The 21,996-nt window shown below is 37.8% G+C and overlaps 1 protein-coding gene across 1 annotated transcript in view; it reads left to right on the top strand.

Moving 5' to 3' along the window:
- Positions 1–21,996, top strand: part of LOC118816819 (adenylate cyclase type 4-like) — a 30,396-nt gene that overhangs the window by 6,717 nt on the left and 1,683 nt on the right. The window contains exons 6-24 of the mRNA XM_036583412.1: positions 569–714; positions 2,009–2,120; positions 2,233–2,360; positions 3,393–3,551; positions 4,633–4,780; positions 6,753–6,923; positions 7,102–7,145; positions 7,242–7,301; positions 8,011–8,074; positions 8,177–8,274; positions 8,862–8,946; positions 10,638–10,775; positions 11,165–11,245; positions 12,651–12,829; positions 13,444–13,528; positions 13,646–13,804; positions 16,742–16,888; positions 17,007–17,114; positions 19,979–20,093. Of these exons, the coding sequence (XP_036439305.1) occupies positions 569–714; positions 2,009–2,120; positions 2,233–2,360; positions 3,393–3,551; positions 4,633–4,780; positions 6,753–6,923; positions 7,102–7,145; positions 7,242–7,301; positions 8,011–8,074; positions 8,177–8,274; positions 8,862–8,946; positions 10,638–10,775; positions 11,165–11,245; positions 12,651–12,829; positions 13,444–13,528; positions 13,646–13,804; positions 16,742–16,888; positions 17,007–17,114; positions 19,979–20,093 (2,227 nt within the window). The remainder of the gene's footprint in view (positions 1–568; positions 715–2,008; positions 2,121–2,232; positions 2,361–3,392; positions 3,552–4,632; positions 4,781–6,752; positions 6,924–7,101; positions 7,146–7,241; positions 7,302–8,010; positions 8,075–8,176; positions 8,275–8,861; positions 8,947–10,637; positions 10,776–11,164; positions 11,246–12,650; positions 12,830–13,443; positions 13,529–13,645; positions 13,805–16,741; positions 16,889–17,006; positions 17,115–19,978; positions 20,094–21,996) is intronic.

Raw genomic sequence — 21,996 nt, 5'->3', positions numbered from 1 at the left:
AAGAAATTTACAATACAGTGAAAATATATTTCCCATATTTACAATTCAAAATGACCAGTGAACTTATACCTGCCGTGTGAGTTTTTTGTGTAATGTTGATACAACTAGAAAAACATGTTTTCTTTGGGGACTATTTTGGCTAAGAATGGTCTACAATCCCCCCCATCATGAACAGATTTTAAAAATACACTTTGTCAAAACTCATACACTTTGTAAAAAACCTGAGTAAAACTCAGGCAATGTATTTGTAACCATTTTATGTAATAACTTTCTGTGATAGGTCTGGTTCTTATCACCATCACTGTGAACAATTCAGTCAGTTAGTATCTCTAGAACTGAGCATATCAAATCAAACCACTCTGAATGACTTCGTTTACATCTTAAACAAAAATTGAAAATTAAATGAGGAGAATTTCCCATTTAAAGTAATGGTAAGTTAAGTTTCTGCATTAAGGAGTTAAAGAGATTTGAAGCATATTGCCTTTATATGCTTATTATCTCCAAAGACATATACGTCTTCATACACATGTTCTGGTCTTTCATCCTTATTCCTTGCCCACTTCCCCAGGAGCACCTCCTCCTGTCCGTGTTGCCGCGCTATATCGCTATGGAGCTGAAAGGGGAGGTAGTCAAAGGGCTTTCGGAAACATGCACAGGAGCTGACAACACACCAAACTTCCACAGCTTATACATCAAACAACACAAGGATGTCAGGTGACAGCACCGACCCACACACACACATACACACTAAAAGTCAGAGGTGGTCAGTTTTACAATTCTGATGGATCTATAAGAGATTCACTGAAATTTCAGCCACTGAAACGCTTAATCTGGAAATTATCAAAAAAGGCAGAAAAAAAACAACAGATCAAATAGGACTCATAACACCTAACAAATCATTCAAATCATAATGAAAACAAGAAATAATGATTTAAAATTATGTTTTTTTACTGTTTAAGCACCAGCAGATAAATAGTGAAAAAATAAGTTGTCCGCAAAGAACTATTTCACGGTTCCTAAGGATGTGGAAACACCGAGAAAATCTGCCTGGCAGAAAATCCAGTTCACTTAAATGTTAAAGGCAGCAAGAATGCAAAAATGTATTTCGCTTCACAATATAACTCATACGGTGTTAATTAAACTAGACCAGAAGGTAGTTTTAGATGTTCTACCTGATTTTTTCTAGGAATAACATGAAATTTATTAAAGCAGCACTGTGTAAGATTTTTATGTTAAAAAAAAAAAATTAGCATAGCATTACTAAGAAAATAGACATGCTCACATATGGTGTGCGCATGCTGCTGTGAGTCACCCCATAAAGCCTGAAATAATAATGTAAAATAATTTAAAAGACAGAGGCGTTGGGTGGGATTTTGCTGGACTTTATGTACTGACGTCACATGCACAGACTCAGAAAGAAGGTCCGACTCCATGTTCAGGTCTCAAACACAAAATCAACATGATGCTGATGAAGGTATGATGGCAGCAGTAGATTATTCACTTGGATTCCCGGAAGACATGTTGTTCGTTCAAGTTTTGTCTGAGTTCCCTTTAAATTCTCTTTCAATTTTTCGTTGCAGTTAGCAGATTCACCCGCACAAACACATGTTGTTTGCAAATACATATTTCCACCACAGGTGTCTCCAAATCGCCAAATCTTACATAGTGCAGCTTGAAATGATAATATACTTTAATTTTCTATTTACACAAATTTTCCCATTTTAGTTATTTAATTCATAATTATATGCCTCAAAACTACACTGATCACAACTGTTTGAATACTTGGTGTAGCGCATATTCATTTTATTCTAAGTTAATTCTTGATGCTCTGTATCTTTCTCAGTTATCATATAATCATCTACAAGCTCTGTTTTCTTTTCTAGATCTAAAGCTTCTTCTTTTTTTACAGCTTCCTACTAATTGTTTGAAATCTAGTAAGCTGTAGAGAGCCATGTTACAACTGTTTCACACATGTATTCTCAACAAATTTGGCCCATCTTCCCTGCAGCATTCTGTATGCAGACATTGTGGGCTTCACTAGTCTTGCCAGCACCTGCACTCCTGAGGAACTCGTTGCCGTCCTCAACAAACTCTTTGGCAGGTTTGATGATATTGCCAAGGTGAAGAATCGTCTCATTATATTTGCCAGTGTGCACTGGGCTACATTGAAGTTACCCATGTTTGGCAGCTGTTGACAGTTTATTTTGCTGTTCTGTCTCTCTCTCTCCGCAGAAGAATGAGTGTTTACGTATAAAGATTCTGGGCGACTGCTACTACTGTGTATCAGGTCTTCCAGACCCAATACCTCATCATGCACGCAACTGTGTACAGATGGGACTGGATATGTGCAATGCCATAAAGTGAGTCACTACAGTACAAGTAGGCTACATCACATCGCTATTTTAGAAACCCCTGCCTTGTTCAGTACTGTGTAAAAGTCATAAACTACCCTTTCATTTATTTAATTTACAGTCAAAACAGCCTTTAAGTGCAAATTATTCAGGAGAAAAGCAGAAATCATAGATTTGTGAGACAGTTACACAGAAGCCTCAACAACTAAATATAATATCAAAAAATGTAGTATATAGTGTTTCCACCCTATTAGTTACATATTGTAATTCTTTTCAGGAGACCTACTTTCAGTTTTTCAAAGAAATCTGCAGGGATATTTTTCCACACCTCCAAAGTTCAGTCTTAGAATTTGGTTGCATTTTCTCCTTTTCTTGATCCAAGTAATCCAAGTAAAGAACTCAGTCCATATAACCTCATTTCAGATGTGCAGTTTTGGTGTGCTAGTTTAAATTTTCTTCTATTTCCTTTACTCAGTGAGGGCTTCTTGTCAGCTACACATCCTTTCAGACCCATAGTGTTGAGTTGTCTTCTCACAGTAGAAGGATGGCTGTGGATTTTTTCAGATCTGAGACAAGAGTGGAGCTTGATTTTCTTCTCTCTTTCAAAGATGAAAGCTTTAAATGCTGTTTATCTAATGGTGACAGTTTTGTTGGCCCACCGGGTCTTGCAGATTTGTTAGGAGTTTTATTTTGTCTGCATCTTTTAATAATTTTTTAACTCCAGTTTTAGAAACTTCTGTTTTTTTTCACATATTTTCTTTTGACTTTCCTCTTCCTTATGTAAACTGGTTATGTCATATCTAAGGCGTTCTCAGAAACTTCTCCTTTAGCCATTTTAGATGCAGATAAGAAAGAAATTGAAGAACTTGATGATGTGGTTCGCATCAGATCAAACTTGGAGAGAAAGTTGTAAGGTCATATTCGTGTTTGGACCAACATTTTAGGCCTGATAAAGCTCTAATTGGCTCATCTGTACCCATGGTACCCATCCTGCCTTTATGATTAGGCATTAATGATCTTTGACCGTGTGCTTTCTTTCAGTAAGCTCCGGGAGGCAACAGGAGTGAACATCAGTATGAGAGTGGGCGTGCACTCTGGAAATGTCCTTTGTGGCGTGATTGGCTCACTGAAGTGGCAGTATGATGTCTGGTCACATGACGTGACACTAGCCAATCGCATGGAGTCTGGAGGTTTACCAGGGTGAGTTTGCTGAGGAGACTCTAAATGGCCAGCTTTGGTTTGACAGATTATTAATTTATTTATCAACACAATATCGATAAGGAACTCTCCTAATACTTGGACTCTATTGATAATCTAATTGTATCTTGCCTAGAAACCACTGCACTTCCTAGCTGTAGCACAGGAAATTCATTTTGATTCTAGACCACAAGATTGCAGTGTTGTGTCTTTCTGAGATGTTATCAGCTGTGTTTGTCACGTTTCAGAGATACTGGCTTTTTACTAAAGGTGATGGCATAACCGCATGCCCAGAAGGAATGTGAAGGAATTTAAGTTATGAAATGCATTCCCTCACAATGTGAAGCAGAGAGAACAGTATATAAGACTGCTTTTCCAGCCCCTTTTTACGGGGAACATGCGCCTCCCTGAGCCTCTTCTCATGGCCCTCTGAATGGCCACACCTCCGAGCCTCTCACTAGCAGGACACTACAGTACATTTCTACCATCAAAATCAACAACGGCAATTTATTCAGTTTTGATGCAACCATAATATGTTTTGTTTCAGATGCTGGTATGCCGGTCATCCAGCATGATCACACTGGGTGACCATCTAAATTAGCACCCGATCTGGAACTAGACTTGTTTTTTTCAGTCTCAAGTGTTTTTGGTGAAACATTCACAAAAATGCTTCTATCACAACTGCTTTTGGAATTTGCTTGTTAGTGGACTAGCCAAAGGGCTATTTCATTCAAGCTCAATTCTGACAAAGAGAATCGTAAATAAACAAGAATCATGAGAACTGTGAGTTGGTCGAGGAGTACCAGTACATTGGTTTGTCAGTTCTAGTCAAATGAGGGACACACAACTAAAAAATGCACAAGGCCTCATATAAAGAAGCTAGCTAACTCATTAGAACTGTGCTAGTGTTTGTGTTCAGATGAGCAAATTTTCATCCACTGTATACTGTTGATGAACATGTCACCGTTTACCGTATATACATCTCTAAACTCAAACAATTCATACTGTACAAATTTGTCATGTTTATGATTCAGTATTGAGAACTATTGAGCTTAAAATGAAATTTTCCCCACTCTTGTCTTAGGAGGGTCCACATTACAGAAGAAACACTTGGACACCTGGGTGGGGCTTACCAAGTTGAGGAGGGAAATGGGGCCAGTCGGGATTCTGCTCTGCAAGGCAGGAGAACCTTCCTAGTGATCGACCCTCACAACAGAGCTGACAAACCTAAGGTAGGTGTGAGTCTTAATTGACTTACATGACTTAAGCTGTTTTAAAACTGGATTACTTTGACCTGGGGAGGTACTTTGATTAGTTTTAATTGATTATAGAGAAGATCTGTGATTGTCAGGACAAATCAAATGTCCTCATGGGCCAAAGTTTGTCAGCCCTGCTCGTGAATGCCATAGTCATTCAGTACTATAGTCTATGTTATATTCATTCAGTGCTACAGTCTATGCTATAGTCATACAGTATTTTAATCTATTCCAGAATCCTACAGTGCTATATGTGTGCTGTAATCATACAGTGCTATAGTCTATACAGTAATCATACAGTGCTATATGTGTGCTGTAATCATACAGTGCTATAGTCTATGCTATAGTCATACATTACTATAGTATATGCTATAATCATACAGTGCTATAGTCTATACTGTAATCATACAGTGCTATAGTCTATGCTATAGTCATACATTACTATAGTATATGCTATAATCATACAGTGCTATAGTCTATACTGTAATCATACAGTGCTATAGTCTATGCTATAGTCATGCAGTGCTATAATCTATACTGTAATCATACAGTGCTATAGTCAATAGTGTAATCATAGTGCTATAGTCTATGCTATAGTCATACATTAATATAGTCAATAATATAGTCATGCAGTGCTATAGGCTATGCTGTAGTCATCCAGTGCTTTAGTCTATGCTATAGTCATGCAGTGCTATAGTCTATATTGTAATCATACAGTGCTATGGTCTATACTACAGTCATACAGTGCTATAGTCTATACTACAGTCATACAGTGCTATAGTCTTTACTATAGTCATACAGTGCTATAGTCTATGCTATAATCATACAGTGCTATAGTCTATACTGTAATCATACAGTGCAATAGTCTATACTGTAATCATACAGTGCTATAGTCTATGCTATAATCATACAGTGCTATAGTCTATACTGTAATCATACAGTGCAATAGTCTATACTGTAATCATACAGTGCTATAGTCTATGCTATAATCATACAGTGCTATAGTCTATACTGTAATCATACAGTGCAATAGTCTATACTGTAATCATACAGTGCTATAGTCTATGCTATAGTAATACAGTGCTATTGTCTATACTGTAATCATACAGTGCTATAGTCTATACTGTAGTCATATAGTGCTATAGTCCATACTGTAATCATACAGTGCTATAGTCTATACAGTAATCATACTCTGCTATAGTCTATGCTATAATCAAACAGTGCTATAGTCTATTCTAGAGTCATACAATACTATACTACTATGCCATAATCATACAGTGCTACAGTTTCTGCTATAATCATGCAGTGCTATAGTCTCTGCTATTGTCATGTAATTCTATAGTCTATGCTAGAGTCACACATTACTATAGTCTATGCTATAATCATGCAGTGCTATAGTTTATGCTGTATTCATACAGTGCTATAGTCTATGCTGCAGTCATACAGTGCTATAGTCTATGCTATAATCATACGGTGCTACAGTCTCTGACATAATCACCCAGTGCTATAGCCTGTGCTATTGTCATATAGTGCTATAGTCTATGCTATAATCATACAGTGCTATAGTCTATGCTAGAGTCATACACTACTATACTGTATGCTATAATCATGCAGTACTATAGTCTATGCTGCAGTCATACAGTGCTATAGTCTATGCTATAGTCATACAGTGCTTTAGTCTATGCTATAATCATACAGTGCCATAATCTCTGCTATAATCACATAGTGCTATAGTCTCTGCTATAATCATGCAGTGCTATAGTCTGTGCTATAATCAAACAGCGCTATAGTCTATGCTGTAAATCAATGTGAATCAGTGCTGTGTTTACATAATTCTACATGTTTACTTTAGTCATTTAATAATGTAGTCAAAGAAGACATGACATGACAGATGCAAGAGAAATGACAAATGGCTACCTCTTGCACTCTTCTGTATGTGTGTGAATAGAATGACTTTCTGAATAGTGGAAGGGAAAAGCTCCGGGCTTCAGTGAGGATGTCACAGTATATGCAGTCCTGGCAGAGCGTCAAACCTTTTTCAGAGCTCAACCAACCAGAAGACTCCATCCCAGCCACGGGCAGTCAATCAAACGCCACCAGCCAATCACAGCTGGCCACGGTCAGTGGCAGTCTTACTCATTATATTCCCTGGGGAGTACGGGGCATTGTTAACATCTGCAAATATCTGTTCTCATATTCCCATTAAACAAATTGTGACCTACTTAACTGCAGAACAGTGTTTAAAACATGACAGATTTCTTTTTGTTTCACTTTTTATTGTTTTTGTGAATCAACAGCAGCTAGAAATCCATCAGTCACACCCTGGCAACACTGAGAGCAGGTAGAATGAATTCTACTTCCACCTTTTATGGTCAGTACTTTTATCTGTGATTGTAAGTCTGTTTGATTCTCTCGTTCTCTCCAACTCTCTTTCTAGGCCCACTCGAGTATCTGAAAACGGATCGACAGAGACGTTGGACCTTCTACAGGCTATAGGGTGAGCGAAAAAGGGTGAGAGAGAGAAAGAGAGAGAGAGAGAGAGAGAAGGAGGAAAGAGGGAAGGAGAAAGAGAAAGGGAGAGAGAAACCAATAGCAAGAGAGACAGATAAAGAGAGAGAATAAGAGAGAAAGAGGAAGAGTGAGTTAGAGGGAGAGATAGAACTAGAAGGAGAGAATGAGAGACGGAAGGCAAACTGAAGAGAGTGAAAGACGAGCATACAGAGAGAGGGAGATAGAGAAAAAGAGAGAGATAGAGGTATAGAAAGAAGGAAAAAGGGAGCAGGCAGAAAAAGAGGGAAAGAGATGTAGCGAGTGTACTTACTTCTTCACATGACTGTAACTGTGAGGCGTTTGCTAAAAGTTTTGACCTCCCATAGTAGAGTGAAATTAAAGGTTCGGGCCACCCAAGAATTGAAATGAAAACGTTTAAACCACGTTTGAGCCAATATGTACTTTTGTTGTTAGTTTGGAAAAGAAAAATATCAAATCATTCTTTAGGCAAAATCTGCTCTTCATAGCAACCAAGATACTCTGGTGAACGTAAAGTGTTAGATACACAAAGAATTAGCAAATGAGCTATTTTATGCAAACAGTACTTACCAAGTAGTTGTCATTGTACACAGTCAAAAGTGTCCATGAAGTGAAAAGATTTCATAAGCTTTATAAGCTCTGTTAATGTGATTGCTTTCCTTCTTTTGTTCTGATAGGCAAAAAACTAAGAAGCTGAACTGGCTGACTTTGTTATTCCATGATATGAAGACGGAGAAAGAGGTGGGACACCAGCTCTGTGCTATTTTTTTAATTACACATCCATATAATTAGGAAATTAGAACAAAAATGATAAGCAGCTACAATAATGTGGGCATGTTGCAGTATCGCCTGAGTGAGGTGCATGGCATTCATCAGTCTGTGGCATGTCTAGCGCTCATCTTCACCTCTGTGTTCGTGGTACAGATGCTGACTTCACAAAAGTAAGTAATCTACACTGTGCCAACAAACGGACATTAAAATTATAACAGGCTTTTTAAAGGCCTCGCCTACATGTATCCAAATATTCTAATTTAAAAAATATAACTTCGGCCAACAGCGTTTTCAAAAATTTCCAAACAAGAACACAGAAATGACCTGAAAACTCCTGATTTAACATAATTAAGCCAAAGCTGGTATTATATGATAACTATAAATAATAACACTTATCTTGACTTCCACAAGATGTTTGGAAATGGTATCATAAACTTGACCTACATAAAATAACTATTTATTGTATTAATGTTTTTTTGGTTGTTTAGGTTGTTTTTCTAAGATAAATAACTTTTTTAATATAATTTTCGGAGGTGCCTAAGAGCACTGTACTAGATATAGCTGCATTGATTTTTGCAACGTCACAAAAATAATACACGTTAACCACACTTAGTCTTTATATAGGAAATGTATGGACATACTATATCAAACTCTTTCATTAAATAAAAGTGAAGGCTCAGTTTTCCATGATACATTGGTTAAAGCTGTTTAAAGAACAATGTATATCTCTATATCTATCATATCTCTCTCATTATAGAAATCTAGCCCTGGCAGTATCCTATGGCATCACATTTCCTGTGCAGTTGCTGATACTTTTGGTGGTCAGCACAGGATTCTTAAAGGTAGAAGCCTCTGCTTGTGCACATGTGTTTGTATGTGTTATGTGTAACACTAATATGAATTTGTGCATCTTTGTATTAAGTGTAATCAGTGTTGGGGTAGTAATCCATTACATGGGATCATTTTACTTCCAAGTAATAGTAAACTCTCTGTTCTTTATTTTACTTCTCTGCTACTCTTTGAAACCCAAACTATTAATAGGAAAGTACAAGGAAAAGCCAGCGGTCCTTTCTGTACTTTATTCAGAAAAAAATGCCAATTAAAGTAAACATCATTTAAGGGCCTGGCAGTATCAATGCTTTTAAACAGGACACAGCAGGATGTGCTGCTGATGCCGTTTGAAAACCGAGTAACTAGTCTGTAAATACAGCCTAAAAATAGCTGCCTCGAAATAAGGTCTTTAATAACAAAACATAAATCTTATAGAGCTCAATGAAAATTCAGTCTGATCTGTATAGGTGAGATTGCGCTGCTCTCTTCTTCAGCAAGGGATCTTTATTACATACAAGGACCGGCACGGCTAATCTACATAGAGGAACTTATGTTTTAAATGCGTCACACAAAATGTACTATGTAAGATTTGGGGCTTTGGAGACCTCTTTGGTGAAAATGTGTAATTGCATGCAACGTGTAGAAGAACATTTTTGTAACATGGGTTGTGCTCCAGACCCCTTTGTGAGTGGATGAATGGGACATTTGCGAGCACGTTGAAAGAGTATATCAATCCTCTGAGGATGTGAGTAAATTTTCTACTATTGTCATCACATCTTCATCAGTATAATGTTGATTTTGCATTTGAGACCTAAACATCGAGTTGGACATTCTTTTTTAACCTGGGCATGTGACGTTAATACATAAAGGCGTATGATTTGGTCAGAATCCGACCTGCCACCTAAGACTTTTAAATAATTACTTCAGGCTTTACAGGCCGACTCACAGCAATGCATGCACACCATATTTTAGGGTGTTTTTTCCTCCCGACTCAGTAATGGCACTTCTTTCAATTTTAACAAACATTCTTATTGATTTCATCTTTAATATTCCAAATCTTACATAGTACTATGTTAAGATTGCTTTATTAAAGACATATGAGTAATGAAAGTAATTAAATTCTTATTAAGTCAGTAACTGTATTGTAGAGCTGGGCAATATTACAATATTTATCAATATTGTGATAAATTGCATCACAAAACATCACAATATGCTTTTCTGAGAACACTGTGGATATCAATAGTATGTCAAAACACTTCCTAACTGCATGTTGATTCCAAAGACAGCATATTTAATCCTGTGTTACTGAATTTGGTGCATCTCAGTATGTGGAATGTTGAATACAAATCAATGCATTGCTTTTGCAGTATTTTTAAATTTGGCTCTAGTTTATCATCATATATCAGAAAAAATATATATGGTGACATAATGTGCATCATAAAAACTTCTTGAAATATTGTAATATTACATTTTTGCCCACCTCTACTATAATGTAATTATCAGAATTGAAATCATAATTTACTACAGGCAAAGGTGATCTGAAATGGTACTGTAATGCATTACTTTGTACCACATTACCTTCAACACTGTATAAAACAGTCAGATAAATATTGTGTTGTAAGACATGCAAAAGGTCTCTGCAAGCTGTACTTGAATCTTTTTATGCTAATCTAAGAAGATAGTTTACTGCATTGTGTTTCAGCAATGGAACTCTAAGATTCCTGTCAGTGTGCACTGGGTGTCAAATCTGTCGCAGAGAGTGGCCACCAGGGCTGTGCTCAGGCTACTGCTGGTCTTCACCTGCCTGCTCATCACTCTACTCATGGCCATACTTAACATAGTGAGTCATATCCCATTTTAATTAACCACACCTTTACAGACACCCATACACGTACACACGCACAAACATGCATACACAAGCAAACATACTCGGACAGTGTCACACCCAGGCCTGGGAGGGTTACTTTAAAAACGTATTCCAGCACAGATTACTCATTACCTGTTAAAAACTGTAATCTATAACCTAATCCAAGGGATTGTTATGTTAAAGCAATGTTAATCTGATTACTTTCTGTTACCTTTGGATTACATACAAATTCAAATAATGATAATTATGATCATTTACACATACTATTTTGCATCTATCAAATCTGCTTTTCTGTATCTTGATACAAAATGCTGTTACATGTATTCCGTTACTACCCTAACATCATGTTTCATGTTTTACAGGTTTTTATTCCAGGTGATAACTGCCTGAACATCTCCTATAATGCCACAGCACTGGACAGTCTGAATCTCTTTACTGTACCCGTAAGATAAATACTAATCTGCTAATCTGCTTGTTCAACACTATAAAGGGGGACTTCAAAACAACAAAAAAATGTGACCATCACTACATCTGTTGTAAACATGCTTACTTGCATCACAGTGTTACAGCAGTAGACTGTCGAGCAAGATTTTCCAGTTTAAAGAATAGGAAAACCCCCTTCTGAGTACATATCTTGAAGGTGGAAGGAACTCTTGAAAAACTGCTTTGGGTGGATTTTTTTTTGAGGGCACAGTCTGTGTTAATTTTTTTTTGTTAGCCATAAAGCTAACATCACTGGTAGGAAGCCTACTTATTACAAACATACAACTTTGGTAACTATCTTCAAATTATCATTACAATGGGCAGCATGGGTTACTCGAACTACAGAAATATCTCATCAGATGAGGAGAACTAATAGCTAAAAGCTAAAGTTAGCAAGGTAGCTACCTAGCTATTGACATACTTCAGCTCTATCACATTGAGGTACACTAATGAAGTATTATATTAGTGTACCAAGTGTATTATATTGTATTTATTAGCCTATGGCTAGGTTAGCAGGCAGGATCCTGATCCCTGATTAAATGACATTTTGTTGATTATCTAGGTGAAAATAAGTCCTCTACAGAAAACACTTCAGCACATTTAACATACAATTACTGTTTATTTGTTGAATTTATGTTAAACTCAGCAATAAATAGAAAATGTGCACTAAAATTAACAGAAAATGCCATGTTTGAGTTTGCTTTCTGATGTAATTTGTCAAGGGGTATTCAGTCTTTTGCGTACAACTGTGCACCAAACTGTGGGTAGCATAATTAAATCCTCCTTTGAAAAAACATATATTAACCATTCAACCCTTTATTTAGATTATCAGTAATCACTTTTTTATGTTGCACAACTGTTTAGAATAAAAAGCCAAACTGTGCTTTATTTACATTTTATTGACCCCGGTATTTTGAATACAGGGCATTAAACAATGCCATACCATGCTCTTATGATTTTGACAAAAAAGTGTCACATATACTATCTGTCATTGCAAGGGCTCAGTTATGCATAACTTTGTGCTAAATTGTTGCCTCTCATTTTAAATGTAGCTCTTTATTTGATTTGCCTTATTTAATTAGGAAACTGAATTTCTGTTCACAGATTTAACATGACAACAAATAAATAAATAGCAAATAATGTTTTTTTTATTGCAACTTTGGCTGACAGAAAGTACTGGGCATGTGCTAATATGTTCATTTAGCCCACACAGCGGTTAAGTAATCAGAATCAGCCATAAAGAGCCTTGATCAGTGCTATCCTATTTACAAATGATATATTGTATACTACATAATTTATAATACTACACGGATATTTCTTAAATGAACCTACACTGATGGTCTTTTTTCTCTCCTGTGTGTGCAGTATTACCTGTACTGCTGCTTAGTGGCGATGCTGGGGGTGGTAGTGTTTGTGCGAGTGTGCCTCTCCGTTAAACTCTTCCTCCTCACTCTGGCTGTGGTGGTCTACCTCGCACTTTTCCTTGGCGTTTACGCCCCCCGCTCCGACTGCCTTGTACGGCAACTGTATCCAAACTATAGCAAGTAAGAAAACATAACACACATAAACTCTACATAATAAGGTCTGATGATATATCGATTGGCTGATATAGCCGCAATCTCCCAGCTGATGGTACTTTGTCTTTTGACAAAAACACAACCAGGATTCATATAAACTGTCAGCACAGATTGTTTTACTTGAGTTAGTAACCACATTTGTCAATCGTTTGGTAGATTGAGTACCAGAAACAAGAAATTATTTTTTAAAGCATTTATAAAACCAGTGGTTAGCCTATAGGGCATCAGCAAGAGTCTTTGCTAGAACTATTTCTGAGGTGCACTTTGAATATGGCTGTATTAATTATTTTATTAGATGATCATCCTCTAAACACTACAGCACACATGTGCACACTCCTACTGCTACCTGCAGCAAACTTATCCTGTAAAAACATAATAACAATAAAAAGATAACTGGAAAAATGCATACATACGCAAACATCAGATACAGTGAGATGTAAATTAATATGAAAACTACATCAATAGAGCCCCTAAAGTACAGTAATACAGTAGACACTATTATTGCTCTGTTAACATCACATTTGACAAAAAAGCTACAGTCTATAAAAGTGATATTTATTGGTTGTTTGTCTTTGTATTAGACCCGGAGTTCTGAAGGAGCCCAAGATCATGGCAGGGATTTGGCTTATTATTTTCTATCTGACTTCTCTAATTCTTGCACGACAGGTAAGGGTGTGTGTTTGTGTGAGTGTATAATAAACAAACAAACAAACAAACAAACAAATAAATATTATTATCAACAAGAATCCTGAATATAAGCTGTGTGTGTGTGTGTGTGTGTAGGATGAGTTGGCTTGTCGTGTGGAGTTCTTTCTCAAGAAATGTTTCCAGAAAGAGCGTGAAGAGATGGAGACGACAGACAATGTCAACAGGCTCCTCCTCCAAAATCTCCTCCCTATCCACGTAACTAACTTCTTCATCGGCAAAGACATCCGCAATCAGGTAGTATAGTACCAGTACTGACACACACACCCACACTAAACAATGTGATTACACCGCGTTCTTCCAATTTATTAAGTCACTTTTACACATCCACTTGTACCCAGGAATTAAACATGAAGGGGTTAAGTATTAGCGCAAGTCATAGACAAAATCTCACTAAAATTAACACAAACATTTCTGACTTGAAACTAATTTTAAAAAAGAAAAAAACGTAAAATAAGACTACCCTTATAAGAGGTTTTCAGTGATTTGAAATTTAATTTATTAATGATTATTTTGGTCATAAACACATTAAAAAACATTAATAAGCAGATATAGTACATAAATAAAAAGTGCAACAGTGAGCTGCCATATGTAATGAGTGATGAATATATGATGAAGCTGACAGGTTTAATGCTGACTGATAGAGAAGACAAAGTAAGATCTGTAACCAGCAGCATCTGAGCTTTTACAGTGTAGATGAATGTGGGCTCACTAATTGGCAAGCAACAGGTCAGTGTTGCTGTTTTTATTCATGGGTTACAAATGCTTATTAATGATTTTTAAGGCGTTATGATCAAATTAACACTAATAAATAAACTCATTTTAAACCATTTATGAACAATGTACAATGATCTTAATTTAAAGTAGACAAAAGTCTTAATTTGAAGTAGTACCAAAAAAGTATTAGTGTGTATAGAGTAGAGTTGGCCACTGTATACTGTGCAACATGAGACACATCTAGCAGTCATATTGCGGATGCAGTTGTGGCAGTCTCTGCGCTAGAGCTTCCCACCTGGCACCAGCCATAGCAATTCCTCATCTCTCCATGAGTTTAGTTTCAAACTGCACAACTAATCTACTGGACATGGCTCACAAAGCAATTTGTTTCCACAACGCTGTTTTAGTGAATGTTTTATGTGGCATGACCTGTGCGGCGCACAGCTGGAATACAACACTGAACTCACTGCAACCAGACTAAGCTCTATGGTTTAGCCTAAACTTAAAATGTAGTCTTGTTCAGTGGTGGACAGTAACGAAGTAAATGTAATTCGTTACTGTACTTCAGTACTTTTTTTGTGTATCTGTACTGAAGTATTTCCATTTTGGATGACTTTTTACTTTCACTCCACCACATTTCAAAGTCAAATATTTTACTTTTTAATCCACTACATTTTGCAAATCTGTCGTTCCTTTTGGCTTATGTGTGTATAAAAACGTCACATTTTTCAAAGTCAAAACGAAAGTAGCGTTAAGCAAGCACACCAATCAGGGTACAGCATGCACTTTGTTTTGAGCTTGTTTTGACCTGTTGGACATAACCTTCCCAGTGCAAGCATATGGTTCCAGTGCAAGCCAGAGTTCCACTCACTCCTGTCTCCTTGTGGATCGATCATTTTGATTATCATTCTCATTGTCTGTGAAACTTCATGCCCTCTTTGAATGACACAGAGATGTAGCCGCTGATACCCGTGTAGATGACCCTGCCTGCGTTTCTCCTTCAACAAAACAGACAGACAGTTTCCTCCGAGTCCGCCTTCTAATAACAGGCTGGTGCTGATGTGTCAGGAGAGACGGGGAGTATTTCTCTATTGGTGAAATCGATATGAAAGTATAACTCCACCAACTCTTCAACGCCCCTCATTTTAACACGGGGAGGTGCTGCCTTCCCTTTGCAAACCCTTTGGCCACAATATTGCGACCTTTTCTGGTATTAATGCCACTTTAATGTCATAATTCTACAACTTTTTTTCTCAAAATATTACACCTTTATTCTTGAAGTCTACTATTTTTATTTTTATTAACAGTGGCCCTAAAACGCTGTCGTACAGTTCAACTTCAGTGCAGCAGCGTATAATTGTGGGAGTGCCCATGCCAACATAAATGATGGAACTAACTTAACTTTGTGTAAATAGACCACAATATAGAAATATGTACACATATGCAGTTGTGACTGGCATGTTTCTTTTTTCTGAATTTATACAAACACTATTTCATGTTATAGTACATTTTTTTGCTAGTTTATGTTTATGTACAGAGACCTACAGATGCGAAAAGGAAAACTAATTTGTGAACCTGTGTTTAAAGCAAGTTTTTATTAAACTTAAACTTGTAACTAAATTGCAAATGAATCTTAAACTGAAACTTTGCTTGATTGCAAAAAGTTATTTTGTGTTTTGTGCTTATGATAATTTTAATAGACATCAGCGTCAGACTAATTCATGACATTCTATTAAAAGATTGGTCAACTAAGAGTGACAGTAGAGTATTTTCACCTAAAATGAGTTAATGAGTTGATAAAAATGGTAATAGGACATTAAAGTCATATTTAATCTTTCAGTACATTTACTTTTGATAGTACATTTGAAGGCAAATACTTTTGTACTTTTACTCAAGTGGAGGTCTAAAGGGAGGACTTCTACTTTTACTGGAGTAATATTTTACCTTGGGTATCTCTACTTTAACTCAAGTACATGATTTGTGTACTTCGTCCACCACTGGTCTTGTTGTACAAACCTGTATTGGAATTTTCTGGTCTTGAAAAGTATGTAAGTTTTTAAGTGTGAAGGGGTCTTTAGAAACTCCTACTTTGTACTTCCACTGAACAGCCAACTTATGAGCAACACCCATAAAGGTGTATAACTGCACTTGGTGTCATGCACAATTTTTCAGTGTGGTCTTGAAAATGATCCACTACCCAAATAATTAGAGTCTGGACTATATTTTCAGCTCATATCCGTATTGGCCACATGTTTTTATACCTGCAAATAACATCTGGCCAGCAAACTGGCCACAAGCGAATGGCTAGAAGGCAGCGAACACACATAGGCTCTGTAGTTGGACAGGTGAACCTACAGTGTAGGCATATCCAATAAAGTGGCTACTGAGTGTAATTTAAATCAGTCAGTGACAAAATTGCAAAGTGTGCTAGTGAGCATATGTGTGTGTCTTCTTCAGGACCTGTACAGCCAGTCGTGCGAGAGTGTATGTGTGATGTTTGCTTCAGTGCCAGAGTTTAAGGATTTCTACACTGAGAGTAGTGTAAATGGAGACGGCCTGGAGTGTCTACGATTTCTCAACGAAATCATCACAGACTTTGACGAGGTAAGCACAGATAATGAAAAGTAATAATAGTTCAGGACACCAAGAAAAGCCTGTTTGGTTTGCCACAGTTTCAATTTTCCTTCCTTCGGCTGATTTATACATTTCCTCTTCTCTTTAGCTCCTCAGCAAGCCCAAGTTCAACGTAATTGAAAAAATTAAAACCATCGGTACGACTTACATGGCCGCTGCTGGACTGATCAATCCTAATACAGGGGAGGAGCGAAAGGTAAGGCAGGACAACCAATCGGATGCCAACATTTTGCCTAGAATGCTTCTGTTTTGAGTGACTCACTGGGAAAGTCTGGCCTCAATGGGATGGTACATTACCTAGAAAAGCCTGTCGCACTGTTGCATTGTAGGTTTCTACAATTGGAATGTGGTAAATCCCGCAAGCTTATTCTATGCTTCATGTAGGTGTGGTGTCTCTGAAGCAGAAATGATGACGATATTTCTCTGGCAGAGTGCACATTTCAAGGAACATTTGTTGATGCAGACACTGTGGTAGAACCCAGGTTTTAATGCTTATGTGAATAAATATCTTTCTTTTTAGTACTAAGGGCCTGATATACTCAGCCTTTTGCACCATTATCAGGTGCAAATCTGAAGCGTTCTGCAAATTTGTTATGCTTGAAATTGGTGCATGGGCCTCAAAGTTCAATTTATTAATTTTACATATTCTGCTTGATGTACTAAAGTTTAAGCAGCTTGCAGGGATCAGTTTTGCAAGAATGTTCTTCCACCATTTAAAACCAGGCATAAATTAACAGTAGGGTCTCAAAAGACAAGTTGTCGAGAAACTTCTGTTAACAATGATGACAGACAATGTGGTCAGATGAAGGCACAGGCTTCCAACATGTGCTGAAAAAACCAATAGAATGATAATTAAACCCTCAGAACATGTGCATATGTGAGAAGATGTGGAGCAAAATGTGATGTGGCAGTAATATGCGCATGTGGTCCATGTCATTGAGTGAGCAGTTGATAAGCTGCAGTCCAAATGAATCAACTGTTGATTTCAGACACGTTGTAGGTGCATACTGCAGTTATATGAAGACACATTCTGTGCTGTGTTGGCACTCATACATATGTTTGTCCTGTAGTGCTTTCCACACCGTTTTGGTTCAGAAAATGAAAAACACATTTATACAGTTTTCTCATTCAGATGGAGTCGATCAGCAAAAGCATGTTTGCTGTAGTCCATCTGTTTCTCTGCATACTTTGTTAGCCTCCTTTTACCCTGTGCTTCAGTGGTCAGGACCCCCATGGACCCTCACAGAGCAGGTACTACACTGCTCAAAAAAATAAAGGGAACACTCAAATAACACATCCTAGATCTGAATGAATGAAATATTCTCATTGAATACTTTGTTCTGTTCAAAGTTGAATGTGCTGACAACAAAATCACACAAAAATCATCAATGGAAATCAAATTTATTAACCAATGGAGGCCTGGATTTGGAGTCACACACAAAATTAAAGTGGAAAAACACACTACAGGCTGATCCAACTTTGATGTAATGTTCTTAAAACAAGTCAAAATGAGGCTCAGTATTGTGTGTGGCCTCCACGTGCCTGTATGACCTCCCTACAACGCCTGGGCATGCTCCTGATGAGGTGGCGGATGGTCTCCTGAGGGATCTCCTCTCAGACCTGGACTAAAGCATCCGCCAACTCCTGGACAGTCTGTGGTGCAAAGTGACGTTGGTGGATGGAGCGAGACATGTCCCAGATGTGCTCAATCAGATTCAGGTCTGGGGAACGGGCGGGCCAGTCCATAGCTTCAATGCCTTCATCTTGCAGGAACTGCTGACACACTATAGCCACATGAGGTCTAGCATTGTCCTGCATTAGGAGGAACCCAGGGCCAACCGCACCAGCATATGGTCTCACAAGGGGTCTGAGGATCTCATTTCGGTACCTAATGGCAGTCAGGCTACCTCTGGCGAGCACATGGGGGCTGCGCGGCCCTCCAAAGAAATGCCACCCCACACCATTACTGACCCACTGCCAAACCGGTCATGCTGAAGGATGTTGCAGGCAGCAGATCGCTCTCCACGACGTCTCCAGACTCTGTCACATCTGTCACGTGCTCAGTGTGAACCTGCTTTCATCTGTGAAGAGCACAGGGCGCCAGTGGCGAATTTGCCAATCCTGGTGTTCTCTGGCAAATGCCAAGCGTCCTGCACGGTGTTGGGCTGTGAGCACAACCCCCATCTGTGGACGTCGGGCCCTCATACCATCCTCATGGAGTCGGCTTCTAACCGTTTGTGCAGACACATGCACATTTGTGGCCTGCTGGAGATCATTTTGCAGGGCTCTGGCAGTGCTCCTCCTGTTCCTCCTTGCACAAAGGCGGAGGTAGCGGTCCTGCTGCTGAGTTGTTGCCCTTCTACGGCCTCCTCCACGTCTCCTGGTGTACTGGCCTGTCTCCTGGTAGTGCCTCCAGGCTCTGGACACTACACTGACAGACACAGCAAACCTTCTTGCCACAGCTCGCATTGATGTGCCATTCTGGATGAGCTGCACTACCTGAGCCACTTGTGTGGGTTGTAGAGTTCATCTCATGCTACCACGAGTGTGAAAGCACCACCAACATTCAAAAGTGACCAAAACATCAGCCAGAAAGCATAGGTACTGAGAAGTGGTCTGTGGTCCCCACCTGCAGAACCACTCCTTTATTGAGTGTGTCTTGCTAATCGCCAATGATTTCCACCTGTTGTCTATTCCATTTGAACAACAGCATGTGAAATTGATTGTCAATCAGTGTTGCTTCCTAAGTGGACAGTTTGATTTCACAGAAGTTTGATTTACTTGGAGTTATATTGTGTTGTTTAAGTGTTCCCTTTATTTTTTTGAGCAGTGTATTTGGGTAGTGGATCATTCTCAGCACTGCAGTAACACTGACGTGGGGGTGGTGTATTAGTGTGTGCTGCGCTGGTCTGAGTGGATCAGACACAGCAGTGCTGCTGGATCTTTAAAATCCAGTATGTCCCAATAGACCAAGACCAGCTGTGATATCCCACTAAGAGAGTATTCAGAACTAAATGTGTTTTCAGCAGTTTCATGCTTGACTCTGTTACGTCCCTGCAGGACAGCGATGCGTGCAAAATTCATGTACGCAGCATGGTGGACTTTGCCATTGCACTGATGGGCAGACTGGACAACATCAACAGACACTCTTTCAACAACTTCAAACTCAGGATAGGTAAATTTACAAAACTACCCTCTCTGATCTTCTATCCAACCATATGTGGAAAGATGCAAGTACATCATTACATAGTACTGTATCTTCTCACATGAGTGTAGAAAATAACAGATTAATTGTTTACTAAGTATTGTTTTTTAATGAGCTGATACCACCTGATACCATGTGACATAAGCCTAGTTAGTTAATGAACACTCAAACTGGCCATGAACAAGAGTCTGCTCATACAGCAAAGTATTACACTGTGGCAGCTGGACACAAAGTTGCTGGTGACTTTAAACATTCTGCCTTCCTGTCACTGTGCGACTTAGCCTGGTTTTAAACACACATAGGCACAATCACAAATACTTTCCCAATATGGGTGAAAACAAGTGGGCTATCAAAAAAGAGGAAAAAAACTTGACATTTATGGTATTAAAGTCCCAACTTCACTCTGACTGAACAGAATTTTGAAGTAAAAACTTTAATATAGAAATACAAAATGTCTTTGTAAAATAGTCTGTAGAGAGACCACATCGTCCTACGCATATACATCACTGCCTGGTTTTAGTTTCAGTGTACAGTGTGGTTACCAAAAGCTGCTGTAGCAGCATGTTTTCCCAGTACTTGGGTAAGCAGTGTGTTATTTGGAATGAAACAGCTTTACTGAGAGACAGAGCTGTCTGCAGGGACTTCGTTTCACATAGAAAGTCAATCTGACCAAGTGATTTTGTACAGTGTGAGCATAAAAATCATAAGCTTTGTTCATACACAATGGTCTATTCAAATGTAGTTATGGTGTGACACCAAACATTGGTAAAAAATCGCACCATGCATGTCTGGCTTTAGAGGACATTCAACTATAGCTCAACCAGCCAAACAAAAGACTTCAACAAGGAGTAAAACTCCACAAGTGAGCTCCTTGGATGCATCAACCTCAAATGTGATTCCTGCTGTCACTGTACTACAGAGGCTGTCATTGAAAGAGACAGTTAAGGATCAAAACTATGAAACATACTTTATGTACAGCTGTACAGAAGCGCTTTTTCTGATCCCAGGAAACTAACACAGTATAGCTAGCTAATGCATTTCATTTATAAGTCTAAGTAGGTTACTCATTATGGTATCAGAATCGGTATCGGCAAGTACTTAAAAACATGTACTCGTACTTGGCCTGAAAAGAATAGGTTTGATGGATCATTATTGATTATATTAAATAAATTTAAGTTACATACTTTAGTGGTCAAAAGTTTAAGATTACTTACAATTTTTATTATTTTATATATAATAATAACTCCTACAATGTGGATTTCAATATTACATACAAATAATCAAAAAGTACATTTAGTTGTTTTATTCAACATTTCAGCAATTCTATGGACAATAAGTTATTAACTGATAAATAATATGCTGTAATTATTTATTTACCAATTTTTTTTGTCAGGTTATCTGCCTTGATATTTGATCTCCATTTCTGAAATATGATGAGTTCTGGATGTAAATATTATTAGAACGATTCTCAGTGTTATACAACTTTCATGGTTATTTTAGAATCGTCTATGACTTCATTCATCATCCTGAACTCATCTAAAATGTATTAACATTTATTTACAGCCTCCTGGTGTCTTATTAATTACTAAAACCAGTGTGTTCCAGGGCTAACATGTTAGAATCATTTTATATATTTATCTAAAACAAAATTGTTTTTATATGATCAAAAACATTGATTCCAAACCGTTAAAAGGTAGTAAACATAAAAATGTATTATTTACTTTGACCATTTCCAATCCTATGTGTACATATTGTTGTAATATGGTGTTCTCTAATTGTAACAATAAAATAGCAGTTATTATGCTTACTTTGTGATTTGTTAATCCTTAAATGATGAGTGAATCATAAACCTTTGATAAACATTTGCACTTAT

This window comes from Colossoma macropomum, unplaced genomic scaffold (genome assembly GCF_904425465.1).
Source record: "Colossoma macropomum unplaced genomic scaffold, Colossoma_macropomum, whole genome shotgun sequence".
In the NCBI taxonomy this organism is placed as follows: domain Eukaryota; kingdom Metazoa; phylum Chordata; class Actinopteri; order Characiformes; family Serrasalmidae; genus Colossoma; species Colossoma macropomum.
The sequence above is the reverse complement of the archived record's forward strand: the minus strand, read 5'-3'. Positions and strand labels throughout refer to the sequence as shown.